A 25955-nucleotide genomic window follows, 5' to 3' on the forward strand; every position below is an offset into this window, starting at 1 on the left:
GCTGAGGTGTGAGAATTGCTTGAACCCAGGAGGCAGAGGTTGCAGTGAGCTGAGATCATGCCTTTGCACTCCAGTCTGGGCAACAGAGTGAGACTCTGTCTCAAAAAAATAATCCAGAAATATAAATATTTAAGATGATGGAGATCCTAATTATCCTGATTTGGTTTATACATTATATGAATGTATGGTATTATCACATGTATCCTGAAAATATCTACATCTCTTATGTATCAATATAAAAAATAAAAATAAAAAACTTACTAAGAAAAAAAGAAAGACCAGTGGGTGGAGGGGGATAATGAGGGGGAAATGCTAATGGGTATGATGTTTCTTTGTCAAGTGATGAAATTTCCTTAAATCCTCCCACTTCATCCTCCTGAGTATCTGGCTCTACAGGTGCTTGCCACCATACCCAGCTTAATTACACACTTTAAATGGGTGAACTGTATTATACATAAAATATATTTCAATGTAGCTATTAAAATGGCTTTAAAAAAGACTTTTGAAAAAGAGCTCACATATTTCCTTAAGAGGAATTGACTTTTGACCCTCAAAATAAGGGTTTGGATGGAAATGTTTCTTGAGGTGAAAAGGGTACTGGTGTCTTAGGAAAGAAAGCAGAAAGAAGAAGAAAAGAGAAGGCAAGTTAGATCACAAAAGCTCATAACTAGGAGAAAAATAAATGAGGGTTTTTATTCTGGCTCTTTATAAAGATCTCAGGCGTATGTAGGCTTGTAATACTTTGGATAAACCAGAAGGAAAGATAAAGAAAATTTGGCATAATTTAAATTTTAACTTTTACTTATTAAAACTCTGTTAACACATATTCTTCTTCTTCTTCTTTTTTTTTTTTTTGGTGATGGAGTCTCCCTGTTGCCCAGGCTGGAGGGCAATGGCATGATCCTAGCTCACTGCAACCTCCGCCTCCTGAGTTCAAGCGATTTTCCTGCCTCAGCCTCCCCAAGTAACTGGGACTATAGGCGTGCGCCATCATGTCCAGCCAATTTTTTTTGTATTTTTAGTAGAGATAAGGTTTCACCATGTTGGCCAGGCTGGTCTTGAACTCTTGACCTCAGGTGATCAATCTGCCTTGGCCTCCTGAAGTGCTGGGATTACAGGCATGCCTGGTCTAACACATGTTCTTAATATAGATCCAAAGACACTCAATTTCTTGGAAACTGGGTTGAGGAAGTAAACCATTTTTTAGCTATTAGACTTACCACTCGGCTGAAATACTCATCTAAAACTTCTACAAAGTTATGAATGAATTCATAAATAGCCATCTCGTTCTGAAATAAAAGAAATAAGGTACAATCAATTTTAGTGTGGCCCTCATGTAAATCAGACATAGAACTTTCCAGTCAGCTTCCAGGTTTTAGAGCATGTGGCTTAGTGAACTGATAATGTGAGGAAAGTAGCCTCCACTGATAAATATTCAGAACCACTCTATCACTCACTTGTTTAAAAAATGCTTATCAATCGGGGAAATGTAGATAAACCTTTATCAATAGGGGAAATGTAGATAAACCTTAACCTTTAGGATTTTTTTTTTTGGCCAGGTGTGGTGGTTCATATCTATAATCTGGCACTTTGGGAGGCCAAAGTAAGAGAATGGCTTAGGGCCAGGAGTTTAAAACCAGCCTAGGCAATATAGTGAGACTCAGTATCCATGAAAAATTTAAAAATTAGCCAGGTGTGGTAGTGTGCCTGTAAGTCTCAGCTACTCAGGAGGCTGAGGCAGAAAGATGGCTTAGCCCAGGAGTTCAAGGCTGCAGTGAGCTATGGTGGCACCACTATACTCCAGCCTGGGAAACAGAGTGAGCCTGGAAACTGAGAGTGGTGGCTCACAACTGTAATCTCCACCAATTTGGGAGGCCGAGGTGGAAGGATCACTTGAGCCCAGGAGTTCAAGATGAGCCTGGGCAACATAATGAGACCTCTTCGTGACAAAAAATAAAAAATAGGCCAGGCACAGTGGCTCAGGCCTGTAATCCTAGCACTTTGGGAAGCCAAAGTGGGCAGATCACTTGAGGTCAGGAGTTCAAGACCAGCCTAGCCAACATAACCTCGTCTCTACTAAAAATGCAAAAATTGCTAGGCATGGTAGCATGCACTTGTAATCCCAGCTACTAGGAGGCTGAGGCGGGAGGATTGCTTGAACCCAGGAGGATCACTTGAACCTGGGAGGCTGAGATTGCAGTGAGCCGAGATTGTGTCACTGCACTCCAGCCTGGGTGACATAGTGGGACTCTGTCTCAAAATAAGTAAATAAATAAATAAAATAAAAACATAATTAAAAGTAAAAATAGCCAGGTATGTTGATGCGTGCCAGTAGTCTCAGGTAGTCGGGATTGTGAGGCTACGGTGGAAGGATCACTTCAGACCAGGAGGTCAAGGCTGCAGTGAGACGTGAAGGCACCACTGCATTCTAGCCTGGGTGATGGCCTGTCTTTAAAAAAAATTTAAAGAAATATATTTTTTTAAGTCCATGATGCATCTAGCCAGATTAAAATCTTAGTGTCTAGTATTTAGAGTTCTTAGCGATGTTTCCTGACTTTACCACAAATTGGCTGAAGCAATTTTTCAGGTTCTTCATGCCATCATTTTTCCATCTATGAAGATGGGGAAACCATTTCAAAGTTTGGTTCATGGATAAAAACAACGAACCAATATTTCAGTTAGATCTAAAACATCCTTTGAGGGATTCCATGGCCATAAGTGCTATTGATCTGGATCTGGCATTTGTGAAATAAATCTGAGGAGATGTAATTACAATACAATCATCTTTATAGTTTTCTCTGGCTTTTGATATGTCAGCCCATGTTTAATGCCAAAATCAGTTGGCCTCTATACTTAGCTGTTTCATTGTGCAAGAGAACAAGGGCAGGGCACTCGTATTGCTTAGGACAGGAGAAGGCATTCTGTGTTTTGGGGCTTCTCTATTTTGTAAGCTGCTCATCTAATCCAAGAAACATCCTAGATATTTCTCTTCCACACAGCTTTCCCCATCCTTGCTAGAAACCAAGATCCAGCTGGGCATGGTGGCTCACGCCTGTAATCCCAGGACTTTGGGAGGCCAAGGCGGGCAGATCATCTGAGGTCGGGTGTTTGAGACCAGTCTGATCAACACAGAGAAACCCAGTCTCTACTGAAAATGTGAAATTAGCTGGTCGTGGTGGCATGTGCCTATAATTCCAGCTACTCGGAAGACTGAGGCAGGAGAATTGTTTGAACCCAGGAGGCGGAAGTTGCAGTGAGCTGAGATCATGCCATTGCATGCCAACCAGGGCAACAAGAGCGAAACTACGTCTCAAAAAGAAAAGAAAGCAAGATCCTAGCCAGGCACAGTGGCTTGTGCCTGTATTCCCAGCTACTTGGGAGGCTAAGCCAGAAATATTGCTTGAAGCCAGTTCTAGACCAACCTGGGCAACACAGTGAGACCCTATCTCTTAAAAAAAACAAAAGGAAAAAATTAGCTGGGCTTGAGTGTAAGCCTGTAGTCCCAGCCCAGCTAGTCAGGAGGCTGAGATGGGAAGATTGCTTGAACCCAGGAATTCAAGGCTGCAGTGAGCTATGACTGTGCCATTGCACTCCAGCCTGTCTCTTGGGGAAAAAAAAAAAATCAAGAGAGTCATAATTCTTAAGGAGGCAAATAGAAATTCTTGCATTTTCCAAGGACTCTTCTGTTACCTTACCTCAGTGTCATTAACTCCAACCACAATGAAGAGAGCTGCATACTGCCGATATATCAGCTTAAAATCCTTATATTCAATGAAAGAGCACTAGACAAAACACAATGAGATATTAATTACTATGGTTAAGAGAGCGTTCTTTAAAATGTCATGCACAAGTTCTAGGTTCTGATTTGAGTATCTGATAAACATTCCTAGAAATATAGAACATTAAGATGTTACACAACCATTGGTGGCCTTCTCACAACATTCAGGGGACCATTTGGAAGCACCTCTAACGGGAATTGGAGAAGTCTTGGAAAAAAGTCTGAGTGTTCACATGGGTTCCCACTTGTACTCCTTCTCATTCCTTTGCCTGGCTCTGTGTAGAACTCAGCAGGCAAAGATCATTAATAATCAGCATTTTAAAGCTCCTCTGAAGCAAAAATAAGCAAACATGATAAAGAAGATTTTCTCTGCTCACTTCCCCAAGACTTTTTTGGAAGCAATTAGATATTCTGTTTTGTACTACTTAATAGTCATTGAGGAGCCAAATACACAGTGCAAACAAACAAACAAAAATTGGTTGCTTTTTCCTAGACCCACGAAAAGAATCCATGTAGATTATTTTATATATTATTTAAAGATGGCCTTTTTGTGGCAGACGCTAGACAAAATCTCCCATTATAAACATTGCTTCATATGAATTAGTAACTAGCTTACCACCACTGACACATGGATAAAACTCCCTTCTTATTCATCCCTTTCCTTTTTTTTTTTCCTTTTCTTTATTTTTATATAATTGAGACGGGGTTTTACCATGTTGGTCAGAATGGTCTTGAACTCCCGACCTCAAGCAATCCACCCGCCTTGGCCTCCCAAAGTGCTAGGATTACAGGCGTGAGCCACTGCGCCCGGCCTCATTCATCCCTTTCCTATAGCCTCTGTACAAAGAGCTACAGGAAGGCGCTGAGTGGATATGAGGTGGAAAGCAGGCAGAAGCACAGGGTTATTCTTCTTCTGGACTTTAGAGTGTGCTTGACCAAATGTGATCGAACATGAACCCTATGGCTTTATGTACCAGGATGTGTTGCTCTGGGGTACCCAGATACACCTGGGAATGAAGCTGCAAGTTTTGATCATGGAAATTCCTCTATGGGAAAGCCATCTGACAGTTTACAAAATGGAAGAATTCAGGCTTTTATTTAAAATTAGGATAAAGGTAATGAGTACAGAAGCATTCCGTAGCTTTTGCTCTCCGTAGAGCCAGGGTGATCTCTGCTCAGCTGGATCTTTCAAGGAAACACTATTTGAAATTTTCTTTTAATTTTTTTTTTTAGTAGAGATAGGGTTTCACCATGTTGGCCAGGCTGGTCTTGAACTCCTGACCTCTGATGATCCACCTGCCTTGGCCCCCCAAAGCGCTGGAATTACAGGTGTTATCCACCGCGCCTGGCCTTAACCTCCGTTTTGGAAGATGGATAGATTTGTTGTTTCATATGAATTTTTAATTTCCATTTTCCCCACCTACATAATAAAATAAGTTAAAATCAAATTTGTTTTGTTTTTAAAATCACTGGCTTCAGTATTATATTGGTGGTATATTTACAAAAATAATAAGCAGAATAAAACCATCCCATCTGAGAATATTATTATCCTCTGGCACAAAATGGGTCTTCAGTATTCACCTCTATACCAATCATCTGACACCTTCATTTTTTGGCTTATAGAAAGCCAGCTGCTACAGGCACTCATGAGAGTTCCAAGGGCTGAATTCATATGAACAAAAACAGAAGAGATGTCTATCAGCAGAAGGAAATTTTCTTGTTGTTTCTGAGGTGCACTGAGACAAACAAGTATGCTGACTTAAATAAGAACCCAAGATTCTTCCAGGTTTTCTTTATTTTTATTTTCTTAAAAGGATGTAAAGAGAGCTACGCTTATTTCAGTTTTCATTTCACATCACTTCTTATTTCCTGTAGAAGCTGTTGAATGAATATAGCTCAAAGAAAATGATGGCCTCTGAGACTCAGTAATAACAAATCTGCAAGGCTGAGCTGAATGCAGAGATAAAAGAGAGGACCAGGGACTTACTTGTTCATTGGATCGAGAGAGACAGCTCTTTATGACTTCTGTTTCCAGAAGCGTACGCTTATTAACATCCACATGTTCATAGTACTTAGAAAGTCGAGTCTGCCCTTGTTTATTCACCATGAGGAAAAATTTTATCATTTTTCTTTCCTGGCCAGTATTTTTCCAAATACAGTTCAAAAGTTATATAAGGGATGGCTGTAATTGGAACCTTGAAGACAAAACAAAACAAAAAAGAAACAGAAAGGGAAGATCAAATTTCTCAAAGAATTAGATTAAATGTTTTATAGGTAAACAGTAAATAAAGTAGTGGTAAATATCATCTGATAATATCACACTTCATTCCTATGAATTGAGGTTTTAATAAATAAAAATGATTTTCATCAGGTATCCTCTAAAACACTTTTTATTTTTTAATTTTTTTATTTATTCCCTCAAACAATTATGAGCAACTGCAGTACTTCCATTTATATTCATTCAATTTACTCAGTTTTTCTGGGTAAAAAAGATGTGTCAAGCACCAGAAGAATATGGAGATGAAGTAGTAAGGATTTCTGATCTGATTTTTATACCTAGCAAAGGTGCTAGGTAGGAAAACAACAGCAGTACAAGGTGATGAGTTATAACTGAGACAGGTTCGCTACCATGAGTGTACAGGAGGAAGGGACAAGGAATGTCACAGGAGAGTGAAGAACTGCTTCTCAGAGAAGGGACACTGGTGTGAGGTCATGAAGAATGAGCTACAGGAGAAGACTGAGGCAAAGAAAAGGAGTATGAAACCTCTGGAAAGTTCACTGGGGCTGCAGTTCAGGGCGTGGGAAGAATAGTTGCAGGAAATTAAGCTACTCGTGTATGATATAATTGGCTTTAGAAGTCATGCTAAGGAATCTGAGCTTTATTTTATGGACAATGGAGACAAGATCTATAGTAAAGCTTTTCCTTCCTTAGTGGTGGAAATAATAGTAGTAATATCAATTTGCCAAATTCCTCCAGGCCCTATAACAAGCTCCGTGAGGTTCCATGCTGAGCAATTCTCACAATTGTTTGAGGAAGATACTTCTGTTATCCTTATTTTATTTTTGAGACAGGGCCTCACTCTGTCACCCAGGCTGGAGTGCAGCAGTGCAATCTCAGCTTACTGCAACTTCTGCCTCTGGACTCAAGTGATCCTCCCATCTCAGCCTCCTGAATAGCTAGGATTATAGGCATGCACCATCATGCACAGCTAATTTTTTAACTTTTTGTAGAGACGAGGTTTCACTATATTGTCTAGGCTGGTCTTGAACCCTTAGGGTCAAGTCATCCTCCTGCCTTGGCCCCCTAAAATGTTGGGATTATGGGCATGAGCTACTGTATCCAGCCTGTTATCCTTATTTTAAGGTCAAGCAGATTAAAATTTAGAAATAAGACACCCAGCCAGGCGTGGTGGCTCACGCCTGTAATTCCAGCACTTTGGGAGGCCGAGGCAGGCTGATCTCTTGAGCTCAGGAGTTTGAGACCAGCCTGAACAACAAAGTGAGACCCCGTCACTACAAAAAATATAAAAATTAGCCAGGCATGGAGGCGTGCGCCTGTGGTCCCAGCTACTCGGGAGGCTGAGGCAGGAGAATCGCTTGAACCCGGGAGGCAGAGGTTGCAGTGAGCCGAGATGGTGCCACTGTACTACAACTAAGGCAGGAGAATCACTTGAGCTGGGGAGGTGGAGGTTGTAGTGAGTGGACATTGTGCCACTGCACTCCAACCTGGGCAACAGAGCAAGACTCTGTCTCAAAAAAAAAAAAAAAGAAATAAGACACCCAAAGTCACTGCATGACTTCGTGTCAGAGGTGGGCTGCGGTTCAAAGGCTAAGCACACACATGGTCCATGATACCCCTAACTCATCCTCATCATTCAGGGTTCATGCTTGTGCTGTTATGTCTAACTCAGTTGTATTGAACCTTGTGTTTGTTTCTCCTACACTCAACGAAGATTTTGGAAAAATCAATCCAAGTGAGCAAAATATTGACCAACGGCCAGTCCTTCTTTCATCATGACCACCAGAGCCGGCTGGTTTGGCTCAGCTGACAGTATTGTATTCACATTTTGTAATATCTGTGAGAATCAGAGCAAAAAACCAAGATGAATGATAGTTCTTAAATGAACTTTAACATTTGAAATTTTAGATTTATAGTAAAGTTGCAAAGATGGCCATTGTTAGCTTCTCACATTACCATGGTACATTTGCCAAAACTAAGAAATCAATATTGATGCATTATTATTAACTCCATACTTTATTTGGAGTTCATTAATTTTTTCATTAATGTCTTCTTTTTGTTCCTGTATCCCATCCAGGATACTATAGTACATTTAATAGTCATGTTGCTTTAGTCTGTTCTAGTCTGTGACAGTTTCTCAGTCTTCCTTGTTCTTCATGACCTTGACAGTCCTGAGGATACTGGTCCAGGCTGGAGTGCAGTGGTATAATCATGGCTCACTACAGCCTTGAACTCCTAGGCTCAAGTGATCCTCTAGCCTCAGTTTCCCAAGAAGCTAGGAGTAGCTGAGACTACAGGTACATGTCACCATGCCCAGCTAATTTTTATTTTTATTTTTGAGACGGAGTCTCACTGTGTCACCCAGGCTGGAGTGCAATGGTGTGATCTCAGCTCACTGCAACCTCTGCCTCCCAGGTTCAAGCAATTCTTCTGCCTCAACCTCTCAAGTAGCTGAGATTACAGGTGACTGCTTGTGGACAGATCACCTGAGGTCAGGAGTTTGAGATCAACCTGGCTGACATGGTGAAACTCCACTCTCTACTAAAAATACCAAAATTAGGCTGGGTGCAGTGGCTAACACTTGTAATCCTAGCACTTTGGGAGGCTGAGGAGGGCGGATCATTTGAGGTCAGAAGTTCAAGACCAGACTGGCCAACATGGCGAAATTCCATCTCTACTAAAAACAAAACAAAATTAGCTGGGTGTGGTGGCATGCATCTGTAGTCGTAGTTACGTGGGAGGCTGAGGCAGGAGAATCACTTGAACCTGGGAGGCAGAGGTTGCAGTGAGTTGAGATCACACCACAGCACTCCAGCCTGAGAGACAGAGTGAGACTCTGTCTCAAAACGAACAAACAAACAAAAACCAACAATTATCCAGGTGTTGTGGTGAGCACCTGTAGTCCCAGCTACTCAGGAGGATCATTTGAACCTGGGAGGTGGAGGCTGAAGTGAGCCGAGATTGTGTCACTGCACTCCAGCCTGGGTGAAAGAGGAAGACTCTGTCTCAAAAAAGAGTGGAGTCGAGACTCTCCTTTATGATTCTCCCTATTTCACTAGATGCCTGAATGTCCTTTATTCACGTGTCATCCCATGTACCTAGTGAAATAAGCAGGTTGTATGGAAGAATAGAATCTTTGTCCAATGAGTGGTTCTTGGACTAATTAGAATCTCAGCAAAATAGAGCCTGGGGAACACCATGATAGAGGGTGGGTCCCACTGTGCACTGAGATAAGCAGCTAAGGCAAGCTGGAAACCAGCAAGTATTTTTCTTTGGGGATTTTGCCTGCTTGAGGAGATAGGAGAATACACTGCTTAAAAACTCAGACTTGAGTAAGATAGACCTAGCTCAAGTCTTGGCTTTGCCACATACCTGCCATGTAACTTTTTTTATTATTATTATTTTTTATTGCATTTTAGGTTTTGGGGTACATGTGACTCTTAAGTTGCTTGCGTTTTCTGAACCCTAGTGGGATGGCTACCTCTGAGGTGTGAGAGTGAGATAAGGTAACACAAACAGCACTTAGCAAAGGGGCTGGTCTACAGTAAATGTTCACTTTACAACTGAGCTATTTTCATTACAGTCATCCCTTGGCATGCAGGGTACTGGTTCCGGGACTGCCCTGAGTACAACTAAATCTGTGCATACTCAAGTCCTGCAGTAGGCCCTGTGGAACCTACACACACAAAGTCAGCCCCCCATATACTGGGGTTTTGCATGCCACAAACACTGTATTTTCCATCTGTGTTTGGTTGGATAAAAAGCTGCATATAAATGGATCTGTGCAGCTCTAACCTGTGTTGTTCAAGGGTCAACTGTATTATTTCCTTGCTGCAACTGGAAACAACATTATGGTATAATACTTGGACTAAGTTTTATATATATGTTTTTTGTCCTCCCAGCTCATCTCATTTCCTAAGCCCTATCAGACAGATGGTTACTTACAGCAATTCAAAACTCTTAAGCTGTAAAGAGCCAGCCCCAGTGTGGCCAAGCTTGGGGTTGCTGTGTCCATTCCCTGTGCAGAACAGGATGTTATCTAGACTAGCTCAACTGGGGATATAACAGCTGTGCCACGAGGGAGGCCTGTGACCATTCACTCCCCTTTCCAGGAAGATAAGCTCATGGCTGTGGGTGGGATTGCAACATACTCTGTGGTGTTTAATCATTTGGTATCAAGTGCTGCTTTTGTTTGCCTCACAAATTATTGTCACTAAATTATGGCAGGTTACCAGGAAGTTAAGATTACCATCCTTTCTTTTACACCCTTTCAGCAAAGTTATTTAAAAACAATCTTTATGGTAGTTAGAAATTATAATCCTATACCTTGGATTTCAACTGCCAGGTAAAAGGAAAAAAATGTCTCAAAGGCACTCATAGCCAAACCTTTGCCTTTAAATGTCCTGCTTGCATTAAGTGGTAAAATGAGATGTAAAAAGATCTCACTGAGGTGTTACATCAAGGGATCAAACTGGTTTCTACCTTACAAGCACAGCATTCCTTACCACTGACTTCAAGAGCAAGGAAAACAAATAAGGACATGTTGAATTGATACTCATTAGGATGCAAGTTTTGAAAGGAGTAAATGAAGGCTTTTAAAGACTTGGATGCATATTTCTTTTCTTGCATGCTCTTAAACATTTGACAGTTTTAACTGTAGCATGATGCAGTGGTAAAAAACTAGAGAAACACAACTGTAAACTAGTTCTACTATAAAATATACAATGCCAAAATAAACAATGTGGAGACTCAAGAGACAGGACATATCTGAGAACTAAAGATTAATGCTGTAAGCACCTATCATGGTTATTAATCATCAAGGAGGAGGGAAATGAAATAATTATGAAACTGAGATAGGTCAGTAAGAAGGAATATTCTTAGACAAGTGTTGGGAGTGGTCAGGGAGCAGGTATGAACTTCCTGTTTTAAACTATTTGCATTCAGGCCAGGTGCGTGGCTCAGGCCTGTAATTCCAGCACTTTAGAAGGTCGAGGCAGGCAGATCATAAGGTCAGAAGTTTGAGACCAGCCTGGCCAATGTGGTGAAACCCCGTCTCTACTAAAAATACAAACAAAATTAGCCGGCCGTGGTGGCGCATGCCTGTAATCCCAACTACACAGGAGGCTGAGGCAAGAAAATCACTTGAACCCAGGAAGTGGAGGTTGCAGTGAGCCAAGATCATGCCACTGTACTCCAGCCTGCGCAACAGAGCGAGATTGTCTTGCCAAAAAAAAAAAAAAAAAAAAAGAAAGAAAGAAAAAAAAAAACCACACAAACCAAAACAACAACAACAAAAAACAACTATTTGCATTCAGTGACACGCACGGGCCAGGTGCGGTGGCTCATACCTATAGCACTTTGAGAGGCCATGTCATCTCTACCAACAAAAAGGGGGGAAAAAAAAGCCAGGCATCATGGTGTGCACCTATAGTCCCAGCTACTCAGGAAGCTGAGTTGGGAGGACTGCTTGTGCCCAAGAATTGGAGGCAGCAGTGAGCTATGATCACGCCATGCCCATTCTGGCCTGGGCTACAGAGCGAGATCCTGTCTCTAAAGACACACACACACACACACACACAACACACACACACACACCAACACACACACACACACAAACACACACACACCCACAGAGCTGGGGAAGATGTTTTGATGACCAGGAAGGAAGTCAGGAGATGCTACACCCAAAAGCTTGTGTGAATGCATGTATATATACCAATGAAGAAGAAAGACAGCAACTTCATAGGGGAAAGCATTACACAAATGGTGCTAGGATGCCCTAGCAACAGAATCTAGAAAACCCCAATAGGAAAAGAAGGTTAAGATTACTTACAGTAGGAATCAAACAAGCATTTTCCTTGGATTAGCATGAACATGCTTTCAAGACTAGTGAGGCTGGTAGATTCAGAGTAGAACATGGGGCCAGGCAAGGTGGTTCACGCCTGTAATCCCAGCACTGAGAGGCTCACATGGGTTGATCACCTGCCACTAGGAGTTGGAGATCAGCCTAGGCAATATAAGAGACCTTGCCTCTACAACAAAAAAACAAACAAAAAAAACCAAGCTGGGTTTGGTGGTCCATGTCTGTAATCCCAGCTACTTGGGAGGGTGAGGCTGAGATCAGGAATTCTAGGCTACAGAGAACTATGATTGCTACAGTGAGCTATAGCATGGGTGACAGATGAAGACCCTATCTCTAAAAACCAACCAACCAAACAAAAACAAAAACAAAAAACCAGCTGGGTGCGGTGGCTCATGCCTTTAATCCCAGCACTTTGGGAAGCCAAGGTGGGTGGATCACCTGAAGTCAAAAGTTCAAGACCGGCCTGGTCATCATGGTCAAACCCCATCTCTGCTAAAAATACAAAAAGAATTAGCCGGGCATGGTGGCAGGCACCTTTAATCCCAGCTACTCAGGAGGCTGAGGCAGAAGAATTGCTTGAACCCAGGAGATGGAAATTGCAGAGAGCCCAAATCACACCATTGCACTCCTGCCTGGGCAACAAGAATGAAATTCTGTCTCAAAAACAAACAAAAAAGCCGGGGCAGTGGCTCACGCCTGAAATCCTAGCACTCTGGGAGGTGGAGGCAGGTGGATCACCTGAGGACAGGAATTCGAGATCAGTCTGTCCAACATTGTTAAACCCCTTCTCTACTGAAAATACAAAAAAAAATTAGCCAGGTGTGGTGGCAGGCACCTGTAATACTAGCTACTCGGGAGGCTGAGACAGGAGAATCACTTGAATCCAGGAGGTGGAGGTTGCAGTGAGTCGAGATTATGCCACTGAACTTCAGCCTGGGCAATACAGTGAGACTCCATTTCCAAAAAATAAATAACATAAAGTAAAAACAAAACAAAATAAACAAACAAACAAACAAACAAAAACAGTAGAGTATGATCAGATCCATGTCCCAGCACCCACATAATGTAAACTTAATGCCCAGAGAAAAAAGAGATTGAAAAGGCTGAATACCCGCTGAATTCAGCAGGTATCATATTTCTGATGGCATATTTCTGGGAGTTAGACCTAGGAGAGTCTTTACAGATTGTTATATCCAAAGATGGCAAATGGGTTTCTACTTGGGTGTCAACTGTGACTAACTGTAATAGCTACTTTGGGAAGGATTCTGGAGCTGCTTCCAGGTTCAAAACAAAAGGATGACATGTGTGATTACTTGTCAGTTGTTGGTAAGGAAGCAGGAAGTGGCAACGTATGCACCTTATATGTGTCATCCCTGAGGTGTACTCCCTTCATTTTGTAGATGGGAAAACTGATCAGAGATGTAGAGTGAAGTCCTGAATTCTGCTCCCCTGACTCATAATATAATGCTGTCTTTAATCTATCACATTATGTCACTCTGCATATCAGTGTCATTAAATGTTCACTTAAGCTTTTTGTTTGTTCTGTTTTTTTGAGACAGGGTCTTGCTGTCACCCAGGCTGGAGTGCAGTGGAACAATCACAGCTCACTGCAGCCTTGACCTCCCAGGCTCAAACATCTTCCCACCTCAGCCCCCAAGTAGCTGGGACTACTAATTTTTGTGTATTTTGTAAAGGCAAGGTTTCACCATGTTGCCCAGTCTAGTCTCAAACTCCTGAACTCAAGTGATCCACCCGCCTCGGCCTCACTAAGTGCTAGGATCACGTACGTGAGACATCGCACCCAGCCAAATGTTTGCTTGAGCTTAGTGAGCATTAACTTCAGGTAGCTTTGGCTGTGATCAAGTCATTATTCTCTTTTCTAATGCTGCTGCACAATTAATTAGAAAATGCCAAACAAATCACAGCATGAAAAAGTACAGTATGTAGCCAGGTACATGCATCCGTATTATTAGCTACTCGGGAGGCTGGGGTGGGAAGATTGCTTGAGCCCAAGAGTTTAAGGCTGCAGTACGCTATGATCACACCTGTGAATAGCCACTGCACTCCAGCTTGGGCAACAGAGAAAGACTCTGTCTCTAAAGAGAAAACAAAAAGTATAGTATGCAGATTTAGAATTGAAAATGATGACTGGTCATGGTGGCTTATACTTGTAATTCTAAATCCTAGCACTTTGGGAGGCTGAGGTGGGCAGATCACTTGAGGTCAGGAGTTCGAACCCAGCTTGGCCAACATGGTGAAACCTTGTCTCTATTAAAAATACAAAAAAATTAGTCCAGCGTGGTGGCAGGTGCCTGTAATCCCATGTATTTGGGAGGCTGAGGCAGAAGAATCGCTTAAACCTGGGAGGTGGAGGTTATAGCGAGCCAAGACTGTGCCACTGCACTCCAGGCTGGGTGACAGAGCAAGACTCTGTCTCAAAAAAAGAAAACAGGCCAGGCGCGGCGGCTCATGCCTGTAATCCCAGTATTTTGGGAGGCCGAGGCAGGCAGATCACGAGGTCAAGAGATCAAGACCATCCTGGCCAACGTGGTGAAACCCCATCTCTACTAAAAATACAAAAAAATTAGCCAGGTGTGGTGGCACGCACCTGTGGTCCCAGCTACTTGGGAGACTGAGGCAGAAGTTGCAGTGAGCCAAGATTGCACCACTGCACTCCAACCTGGTGACAGAGCAAGACTCCGTCTAAAAAAATAAACAAATAAATAAAAAGAAAACGGTATTTGACGATAATTAACATTCTTTCTAGCTCTAAATGCTTTTCATGTACCCCCAAATTATAATATTGTAATACATACACACAAACACTAAGGTAATATCAGACAAAAACATTTCTTTTTTGCCTCCTGAAAAGTGATTTAAATAAAATCTCCAAAGTTAAAAAAGCAAATTTCCACCCAGAAAACATGTAGTACTAGTACAGTATAGTGTAATAGTCAACAGCATGAACTGGAGTCTGACTGCTTGGCTCTACTACTTAGTTGCTTTGTGACCTTGGACAAGATACTTAATCTATTTGAACTCAGTCTTCTGTACGATGGTCACAGTGACAGTACTCACTTCCTAGGTTGTTGTGAGGATTAAAGGAGTTAGGATATGTAACACTCCTAGAACAGGCTAGGCAGCTGACACACAGTGAATGCTACATAAGGGTTAGCCAGTGTCATCATGATAACATGTTGTCTTTTCCCCAGTGAAGCTTTTCCTGCCTATTCCAATCCTCTCTTCCCAACTATAAAGAGTGATAATCCCGTCTATAGTCTACATAATAACCATTTTATTGTATGTTAAGATCCCCTACCAGAAAAGTAATTTAGACTTTTAAAGCTGTGACTGTAAGAGAAAGATTTTACATTGTGACCCAGTATACAAATATATATATTGAAAACGTAAAATGTAATATATGTATTACATTATTTACATGATGTACAGAGATACACCTTGACAGTTTTGAAGAGTACTGGTCAGGTAGTTTAAGGAATATACTTCTATTGGGATTTGTCTCATGTTATTATTATTAGACAGAGGTTATATCATTTTGGAAGAAAGAACACAGAGGTAAATTGCCATTTTCATCGTATCATGTCAAGGGCACACACTATCAATACGACCTGTCACTGTTTTTTGTTTTGAAACAGAGTCTTGCTCTGTCGCCCGGACTAGAGTGCAGTGGTGCAATTACGGCTTACTGCAGCCTTGAGATCCTGGGCTCTAGTGATCCTCCCACATCAGCCTCCCGAGTAGCTGGGACCAGAGACATGTACCTCCATCTGCTGCTAATTAAAAAAATTTTTTTTTGCAGACATGGGTCTTGGTATGTTGCCCAGGCTATTTGTTTATTTACTCAATTATTAATTTATTTAAGTACGGACTCACAGATATTTTATTTTATACCGTGGGTTATAATATAATATGACCGGCACAGTGGCTCACACCTGTAATCCCAGCAGTTTGGGAGGCTGAGATGGGCGGATCACCTGAGGTCAGGAGTTCGAGACCAGCCTGACCAACATGGAGAAACCCATCTCTACTAAAAATACAAAAAATTAGCCGGGTGTGGTGGTGCATGCCTGTAATCCCAGCTACTCAGGAGGCTGAGGCAGGAGAATCGCTTGAATGGGAGGTGGAGGTTGCGGTCACAGTGAGTCGAAATTGTGCCATTGCACTCCAACCTGGGCAACAAGAGTGAAACTCTGTCTCAAAAAATAATAATAATAATAATAGTAAAATATTATGACCCACTGATTTTTAATTTCAGAACTTGCCAAAAAGACTGTGAGTCAAAATTTGAAAAACACTATACCAGAACATGAACTTCTTCTAGTGGGTAGAATCTATACCTTACTTCAGATCCTCGCACAGTGCCTAATATACAGTGATCATCCAATAAATGTTTACTGAATAAATGAAAGAAAACTTTTTCTAGCAATAACTTTTCCTTTAAAAAAGTCACACAAGCATTCTAACAAAGCAGACATATAAAACACCCTCATATCCTAATTCCCGCCCCAAATCCCATTCATTTTCCCAAAGATATATCCACTGTTTTTAAGTTTAATGCATATCCTTTTAGACCTTCTCTGTATATCATGCAAATATGTATGTAAATGTAGTAACTTTTTTTTTTTTTTTTAACATAAATGTGATAGATTGATGAACTCTAAAACGTCTTAGTAACTATTCTCTTCTGGTGTCTTTAAATGAACCCATTCCACTTACAAAGTCCTGGCTGGATCCCATGAAAGGTCACTAATGGCCAGACATGGTAGCTCATGCCTTCAATCCTAGGTTCACTTGGGAAGTTGAGGCAGTAGGTTCACTTGAGGCCAGGAGTTTAAGACCAGCCTGGATAACATAATGAGACACTGTCTCTACCAAAAAAAAAAAAAAAAGTTACTAAAAAGATGTGTTTTAGAATTTAGAGTTCATCTAAAGGTCCTCCCATTTCCCAACTTATTCAGGCTTTCTGGGGTTTTTGTTCCCTTCATTTGATGCAGTGCCCCGGCTCCCATTCCTTCTCTAGCCTCTCTTCTTCGTGACTTGGTTTGGATTTCTTCTTCTAGCTCTGGCTTGGGCACTATTCCAGGACTTGACCTTTGGAATCTGCTCTCTGGCCATCATCCCGGGAGCCTATGGCACCCAGCCCTTGCACTGTCAACTGGGAGTAATATCTACCTTACTGAGTGATGCAGAAAATTAAATGAGGCAAATGACATAATTATTGTAAACACATTTAGCACAAGGCTGGGTGCGGTGTTTCATGCCTATAATCCAGGCACTTTGGGAGGCTGGGGTGGGTGGATCACTTGGGGTCTGGTGTTTGAGACCAGCCTGGCCAACATGGTGAAAACCTGTCTCTAATAAAAATATAAAAATTAGCCAGGTGTGGTGGTGGATGCCTGTAATTCCAGCTACTCAGGAGGCTAAGGTAGGAGAATTGCTTGAACCCAGGAGGTTACAGTGAACTGAGACTGTGCCATTGCACTTAAGCCTAGGCAACAAAAGTGAAATTCCATCTCAAAAAAAAAAAAAAAATCTGCACACTAACTTCTTTCCTTTCCACCTTTCTTGTATTAAATTAGGAAAAACGTGCTGATAAGTCTACAGGGAAACAGATATGTATATTTATACATTTTTATTGGTCTTTTAAAATTGCTATACATTTTCTGCCATGTAACCTGGTAGCATGCAATAGCAAATCATGAAAATGATTCTACCCTTTTTCTTTTCTCTTTTTTTTTTTGAAAGTCTTGCTCTTGTCCCCCAGGCTGGAGTGCAATGGCTCAATCTCAGTTCACTGCAACCTCCGTCTCCAGGTTCAAGTGATTCTCCTGCCTCAGACTCCTGAGTAGCTAGGATTACAGGCTCCCACCACCATGCTCAACTAATTTTTTTTGTATTTTTAGTAGAGACAGGGTTTCACCATGTTGGCCAGGCTGGTCTTAAACTCCTGACCTCAGGTGATCCGCCAGTCTCAGCCTCCCAAAGTGCTGGGATTAAAAGTGTGAGACACCACGCCCGGCCAATACTTTTATCTTTTAACTCAAGCATCCCAGTCTTGGGAATTTATCCTAAAGTATAATTAAAATCTATATGCATAAAAATGTTTATAACATTATAAATAGTGAAACATGGAGCAAGCCCAGATACTACAAACTGAGAATTGCTAAAGTGAACACCAACTTCATGTCTTCTCCCCCCCCCCCCCCTGCCGAGAGGGACTCACTCTGTCACCAAAGCACAGTGGTACAATCATGGCTCACTGCAGTCTCACTGTTCCCTGGCTCAGGTGATACTCCCACCTCAACCTCCCTAGTAGTTGGGACTCCAGGAACACGTAAACACACTCAATTAATTTTTGTATTTTTTGTAGACATGAGGTTTTGCCATCTTGTTCGGGTTGGTCTTCAACTCTTGAGCTCAAGCAGTCCTCCTGCCTCGGCCTCCCAAAGTGCTGGGATTATAGGTGTAAGCCACTCGCCCAGCCATGTCTTTTAGTTATTAAAATGAATATGGGACGGACCCCGTGGCTCACGACTGTAATCCCAGCACTTTGGGAGGCCGAGGCAGGCGGCTTATCCGAGGTCGGAAGTTCCAGACCAGCCTGACCAACATGGAGAAACCCAGTCTCTACTAAAACTACAAAATTAGCTGGGCGTGGTGGCACATGCCTGAAATCCCAACTACTCAGGAGGCTGAGGCAGGAAAATTGCTTGAATCCAGGAGGCAGAAGTTGCAGTGAGCCAAGATCACGCCATTGTACTCCAGCCTGGGCAACGAGAGTGAAACTCCATCTCAAAAAAAAAAAAAAAAAATGAATTCATAACAGGAAGACAAGCAACACAATTAAAAAAACAGACAATGGATTTGGAAATAAATTTGAAGAGGATATGTGAATGGCAAATAAGCATGTGAAACAACATTCAATATTCTTAATCATTGAGAAGATGCAAAGGTGGTTTTAAACTCCAGTAAGATACAATTTCACACCCACTAGAGTGCCCATAATGAAAAAGGCAGATAGTAACAAATGCTAGGATGTGGAGATCCTGGAATGTTCATACATTGCTGGTGGGGCTGTAAATGCTACAGACACTTTAGAAAACAAATTGGTAGTTTTGAAAAAAGTTAAACACAAATTTACCATATTATCCAGCAATTCTACTTCTAAGTATATGCCTAAGAGAAATGAAAACATGTCTATCAGCTAATGAATAGATGAACAAAATACAGCATATCTGTATAGTAGAAAACTATTCAACAATGAAAGGAAACAAAATGTATGAACCTTAAAAATGGTAAGTGAAAGAAGCCAGATGCAGAACACTACCTATCATAAGATTCTACTAAGAAACGTCCAGAAAAAGCAAATCTATAGTGATAGAAAGTAGATTAGTGGCTACTAGGACCAGGAGAAGAAAGGTTAGGGTTTGTTTGGGTATTTAAAAAATCTTCTGGCCGGGCGTGGTAGCTCATGCTTATAATTCCAGCACTTTGGGAGGCTGAGGCCAGCTGATCACCTGAGGCCACGAGTTCAAGACCGGCATGACCAACACGGAGAAACCTCATCTCTACTAAAAATACAAAATTAGCTGGATGTGGTGGCACATGCCTGTAATCCCAGCTACTCAGGAGGCTGAAGAAGGAGAATTGCTTGAACCTGAGAGGTGGAGGTTGCAGTGAGGTGTGGGAATCCCCCACCAGCGTAGAGGCCCCTCCGTGTCTCCGCCATGACGGGGTTTGAGCCCAGACACGTTTCCCTCCACTGGGTGCAGTCGAGTGAGGTGGCTACAGGAAGACGTGGGAAATGTTAAGCTTACAGAGAGTCACTCTCAGTTCACTGCTCTTAGAGCATGACTGAGGTAATGCCAGCTTATTGTTTTTCTGTTGAAGTCCCTGTTCTGGGCTAGTTCTATGACTCTGTTTACCTGTAGTCACAGAAGCATTGAGATCATTCACTGTATTACTAGAAAATTGCTCCCTTCCTGATTTATTGCTTGCCCACCTGTCTTAACGTCATTTTCTGTAACAATGGATAAGAGGATAAGAATCTTTTTTTTTTTTTTTTTTTTTTTTTTTTTTGAGACGGAGTTTCGCTTGTTACCCAGGCTGGAGTGCAATGGCACGATCTCGGCTCACCGCAACCTCCGCCTCCTGGGTTCAGGCAATTCTCCTGCCTCAGCCTCCTGAGTAGCTGGGATTACAGGCACGCGCCACCATGCCCAGCTAGTTTTTTTTTTTTGTATTAGTAGAGACGGGGTTTCACCATGTTGACCAGGATGGTCTCAATCTCTTGACCTCGTGATCCACCCGCCTCAGCCTCCCAAAGTGCTGGGATTACAGGCTTGAGCCACCGCGCCCGGCCGAGGATAAGAATCTTTTGTGACCTTTAGGTAAGCTTGCATGTTGCCCCCTCCCTTGGTTACTTTGAACCTCCTTTGGTTACCTTGTGACTTTCTGTTTTTTCCCCTGATAATGATTCTGTAAGAAAACTGACGTCAGTCACTGTACGTAAAATCATATATAAACTTCTGTGCACAAAGAATAAATCGCTGATCTGAGCATAGCTCATTTCAGACCTCCGGACCCATCTTCTCTATCTCCCTTTTTTTCCGCGCACTCTCTCTTACAGGTATTAGGACCCTCTTGCTGGTCAAGAGACCCCCGGCAGACGTGCCGGTCTCATGGCCAACGACAGTGAGGCGAGATCGTGCCATTGCACTCTAGCCTGTGCAACAAGAGCAAAACTCTGTCTCAAAAAAAAAAAAAATCTTCTAACACTGGATTGTGGTAATATTTGCTCAATTTTGTAAATTATGTGAAAATTTGTCAGAACCAAAATGGAGTCACTAATGCCAAATTAGTGACAGAACCAAAATGGAGTCACTAATGGCCTCCCCACTCCACTTTGCTTTAGTGGAGTGGGGAGGCCATTAAGAAGGGGCTGTCACATACACCGGCCTATAATGAAAACTGTAACGAGGACTCTCTGAAAACCACAACCTTACACAAAAAATACTTCTGCCAGGAAGTCTACCCAGTAACTGCCCGCTAAACTTTGGACTGTACCACCCTCATTATTAATACTTGTAGCCTTATGTAACCTTCCTAATTTTGTCTTTAAAAGTTTTCCCTAGGTTGGGCAAGGTTGCTTGCGCCTATAATCCCAGCACTTTGGGAGGCTAAGGTGGGCCAATCGCTTGAGCCCAGGAGTTTGAGACCAGCCTGAACAAAATGGTGAAACTCCATGTCTACAAAAAATTAGCTGGGTGTGGTGGCATGAGCCTGTGGTCCCAGCTACTCAGGAGGCTGAGATGGGAGGATTCCTTGAGTGTGGGAGGCAGAGGTTGCAGTGAGCCAAGATGGCACCACTGCACTCCATCTTGGATAACAGATCCAGGTCCTGTCTCAAAAATAGATACATAGGCCAGGAGTGGTGGCTCACGCATGTAATCCCAGCACTTTGGGAGGCCAAATCACCTGAGGTCGGGAGTTCAAGACTAACCTTGCCAACATGGCAAAACCTTGTCTCTACTAAAAATACAAAATAATTAGCCAGGTGTGGTGGTGTGTGCCTACAGTCCCAGCTACTTGAGAGGTTGAGGCAGGACAATCACTTGAACCCGGGAGGTAGAGGTTACAGTGAGCCAAGATCGTATCATTGCACTCCAGCCCGGGTGACAGAGCGACACTCCTTCTAAAAAAGAACAAAAAATAAAATTACATACGTACATAATAGAATAATAAAAGTTTCCCTTTGCCCAGTAATCTCCTCAGGCATGATCTGTGATAGCATGGAATCCCAGATTATAATCCTGTCATTCGTTCCCAAATAAACACATTTATTTTGAGAGCCACTCTCTGTTGTTTTAAGTTGACATTACTTAAAAAAAAAAAACATTGAACTTGTAAAGGAAAAAAGAAACTTTTTTCTCTTTACACTCACACTAAACACATTTGTGTGTCCAGATGTCTGGGTATTTTCCACACAAAGCAATTTTCCAACTCTCTGACTCTGAACACTAGTTGGGTATCCTATAATTCAATTCAATTCTGAAACCACCCATCTGAAGTTAAAGTCAGATCCCACAGGTTCAGGGGTCAGTCTTATAAGACTGCTCCTACTTCGGACGCCATTCACAAGTAGAAGGTTGTCATCTATACTTCTGACCAACTGGCTATAAATCAGGGATAAATTATTAAACCTCTTCAGGTTTGATAATTTGCTAGAGCAACTCACAGATCTCAGGGAAATACTTAACTTACATTTAACAGTTTATTGGCCAGGTGCAGTGGCTCATGCCTGTAATCCTAGCACTTTGGGAGGCTGAGGTGGGCAGATCACGAGGTGAGGAGTTCGAGAGCAGCCTAGCCAACATGGTGAAACCCTGTCTCTACTAAAAGTACAAAAATTAGCAGGGTGTGGTGGCATGCGCCTATAATCCCAGCTACTCAGGAGATTGAAACAGGAGAATCACTTGAATCCAGGAGGTGAAGATTGCAGCGAGCTGAGATTGCACCACTGCACTCCAGCCAGGGCAACAGAGCGAGACTCCGTCTCAAAAAACAAAAAAACCAGTTTATCACACGTGATAAAACCCACTGGCTCACACCTGTAATCCCACCACTTTGGGAGGCCCAGGTGGGTGGATCACAAGGTCAGGAGTTCAAGACCAGCTTGGCCAAGATGGTGAATCCCCATCTCTACTAAAAATACAAAAATTAGCTGGGCATGGTGGCAGGCATCTGTAATCCCAGCTACTCAGGAGGCTGAGGCAGAGAACTGCTTGAACCCAGGAGGTGGAGTTTGCAGTGAGTCGAGATCATACCACTGCACTCTAGCCTGGGAGACAAAGCAAGACTCTCAAAAAAAAGACATACACTTGAGGCCAGGAGTTCAAGACCAGCCTGAGAAACATAGCAAGACCCCATCTCTACAATTTTTTTTCTTTAAAAACTAGCAGGGCCAGGTACGTGGTTCAGGTCTGTAATCCCAGCACTCTGGGAGGCTGAGGTAGGCAGATTGCTTGAGCCCAGGAGTTCAAAATCAGCCCAGGCAACATAGCAAGACCCTGTCTCTATGAGAAAAAAAACAAAAGCCTGGCATGGTGGCATGTGCCTATAGTTCCAGCTATTCAGGAGGCTGAGGCAGGAAGATTGCTTGAGCTTGGGAGGTTGAGGCTTCGGAATCTATGATTATGCCACTATACTCTAGTTTGGGCAGCAGAGTGAGACTCTGTCTTTAAAAAAAAATTACTAGACATATAATGTGTTCCTCCTACGCCTTGGAGCACTTGTGAGCTACTATTTAGAAACCCTATCTCTGCAAAGTCCAGCACTACTATGACATAATAAGTGGAAAAGGAAGGGTTATAGTAAGATGCATTTTGCTTAACTCTAGATAGTAGGATTAGGGCCAGTATTTATTTTATATTGCTACTTGGTTTTAAATTTCCCAAATTTTAAGAGATGTGTTACTTTTTGTTTCACATACATATATACATCACATACATACATACAGTTTGTTTAAAAAATGTTGAGTTAAATTATATAATTTTACAAAGTTATCCAGCTGTAAAATAAATGTTTACCCTAAATAATGAAGCTACGGTTTCATTTACTGTGACATTTCTAAATGCCATGTCTTTAAAATATGGGCTGTTTCTCAAAACGGATGTGCTAAGAGTATCTAATCAGCATGTCTTAAACACAGGAAACATGGAAATGGCAACTGCAAGATTCTTTTTGCCATGCCATATTGATTCATTCCATCAGCTTCCAAGTATTAATAATTTAGCAGTTTCTGAATTTCTCCATCCATAAATGGAAGGAAATAATACTGGTCAGTAGCCGATTTTCATCTAATTTGGAGCACCTCCCTCAGTTTGTAATATATATTATGCTTGTACACAACAAAAACATTGTTTCTTTGCCTCAGAATTTACCTGAATTCTACAACGATTCAGTTTCCTCATCTGTCAACTGAGAATAATGCTAACTCTGTCGCCGAGTTATTGTGAGGACTAAATGAGATAAGGAAAACGTGAAACACTCCAGAGCCTTCTTTCTCTCCCCATCCTACTCTCCAGTGTAGGGAAGATTATCTTCCCAACAGATTCTCCCTACTATAGTCCTAAGACTACTGAAATTTGACTTCAAGAAACCTGTCACTCATTCTACCTATTTTCCCCATTCAGTACCCCTCTCAGTCTCTCTCTCTCTCTCTCTCTCTCTCTCTCTCTCTCACTCACTCACTCAAAGTCTCTCCTTTATGATTCAAAATATATTTGAAGTAGCTTTGGAAGAAACTTTCTTTTTTCTGTTAAAGTCCTGGGTCACTCAACAAATATTTCAGCCATATTTGATTAATTTGGCATTAAACATTTATGTTTGTGTGTTGCTTTTTTTCTTTTTTGAAACAGAGTCTCGCTCTGTGCCCAGGCTGGAGTGCAGTGATGCAATCTCGGATCACTGCAACTTCCGCCTCCCGAGTTCAAGCAATTCTCCTGCCCCTCTTTTCCTTAGTAGCTGGGATTACAGGTGTGCACCACCACGCCCGGCTAATTTTTGCATTTTTAGTAAAGACGGAGTTTCACCATGTTGGCTAGGCTGATCTCAAACTTCTGGCTTCAGGTGATCTACCTGCCTGGGTTTCTAAAAGTGCTGGGATTACAGGTTACAGGCATGAGCCACTGTGCCCGGCTACATCTGAAAAATTTCTAAAACTTCATATGGCTGTCAGATCTTGATCTAAAACCATTTTGGTAAATTGACCAAAGAGTCTCATCAAATTCTGGTCTGAGATATAATTTAAATCCAAATAAGTGTAGGTATTTGCAACTTGAAAGTATACATTAATAAAGCAGAGGGAAGCCAAACGTTTTATTGAAAGGGGTATTGTATTTTCGAAGAAGTTCAAGTCAGACTTTCTATCCTAAATTAGGAAGGTGAATTAAGGATTTTTAAGATTTTTATAGGAATATGATCCAGGTTGGGGAGAAAAACTGAGGATGAGGAATTTATATACTATAAATAGACCATTACATTGATTGATTGAAAGTACTTGTTTTATTTTTACTCCTTAGTCATCTCTGTGTCTGCGGAGTGGGGGATGGAGAGATTGAGAGTAGACTGTCAATCAAGCATTTGCCAGAGAGGAACTGGCTAGCAGAATCTCCTGATGGTACAAGAGGTAAGAACAGTTTAAAAAGATATAAAGTGCTGGGCGCGGTGGCTCACGCCTGTAATTCCAGCACTTTGGGAGGCTGAGGCGGGTGGATTGCTTGAGGTCAGGAGTTTGAGACCAGCCTGGCCAACATGGTGAAACCCTGTCTCTAAAAAATAAAATAAAATAAAATAAAATAAAATAAAATGATATTAAGTGGTAATGGCCGGAGTGTGTATGTACCTGTGTGTCCATGTTTGTGTGTGCTGTTGCTATCTATTCCCTACATTTAAAGTTAAAAGTAACTTGGATCATCATATTCTACCTTCCACTCTTTGAACAGAAAAGCTAGTTGCGAGCTGACCCAAGCTTCCCATTACAGTTCATAATGAAGACAACAATCTCTCTCAACATCAAAATAAAATTTCTTCTTCTAAAATTATCTTTCTTCTATTTGGTTCTAGTGCCAAGGGTAATTTATTTAGATATTTAAAGTAATGTTGGCTGGGCGCGATGGCTCATGCCTGTAATCTCAGCATTTTGGGAGGCCGAGGCAGGTGCATCACTTGAGGTCAGAAATTCGAGATCAGCCTGGCCAACATGGCAAAACCCTGTCTCTACTAAAAATACAAAAAAATTAGCCAGGTGTGGTGATGTGCACCTGTAATCCCAGTGACTGGAGAGGCTGAGGCAGGAGAATTGCTTGAACCTGGGGAGTAGAACCTGCAGTGAGCAGAGATCGCACCACTGCACTGCAGCCTGGGCAACAGAGTGAAACCCTCATATCAAAAAAATAAAATAAAATGAAATAAAATAATGTTAAAATAGGGAATTATTCACTTTGACAAACTGTGGGTATAGGTTAGAAATGGCAAAGAAAAACACCCTGTAT

The 25955-nt window shown here is 41.9% G+C and overlaps 1 protein-coding gene across 4 annotated transcripts in view; it reads right to left on the reverse strand.

Annotated features, from left to right (window-relative positions):
- AP4S1 (adaptor related protein complex 4 subunit sigma 1) overlaps window positions 1-25955 on the reverse strand; it is a 61657-nt gene that overhangs the window by 18117 nt on the left and 17585 nt on the right. For 2 of the 4 annotated variants that reach the window (XM_012468411.3, XM_012468422.3), the window contains exons 2-4: window positions 5766-5973; window positions 3696-3782; window positions 1221-1289 (exon numbers count right to left, since the gene is read on the reverse strand). In XM_012468411.3, coding sequence (XP_012323834.1) covers window positions 1221-1289; window positions 3696-3782; window positions 5766-5903 — 294 coding nt within the window. In that variant the 5' untranslated portion in view covers window positions 5904-5973. Of the gene's footprint in view, window positions 1-1220; window positions 1290-3695; window positions 3783-5765; window positions 5974-11850; window positions 12035-25955 lie in introns of those variants that run through there. The other 2 variants (XM_012468417.3, XM_012468438.3) reach the window with 2 other exon arrangements.

The sequence above is a fragment of the Aotus nancymaae genome, unplaced genomic scaffold (assembly GCF_030222135.1).
Source record: "Aotus nancymaae isolate 86718 unplaced genomic scaffold, 86718_ANA_hifiasm-v0.15.2.pri h1tg000011l, whole genome shotgun sequence".
Classification (NCBI taxonomy): Eukaryota; Metazoa; Chordata; class Mammalia; order Primates; family Aotidae; genus Aotus; species Aotus nancymaae.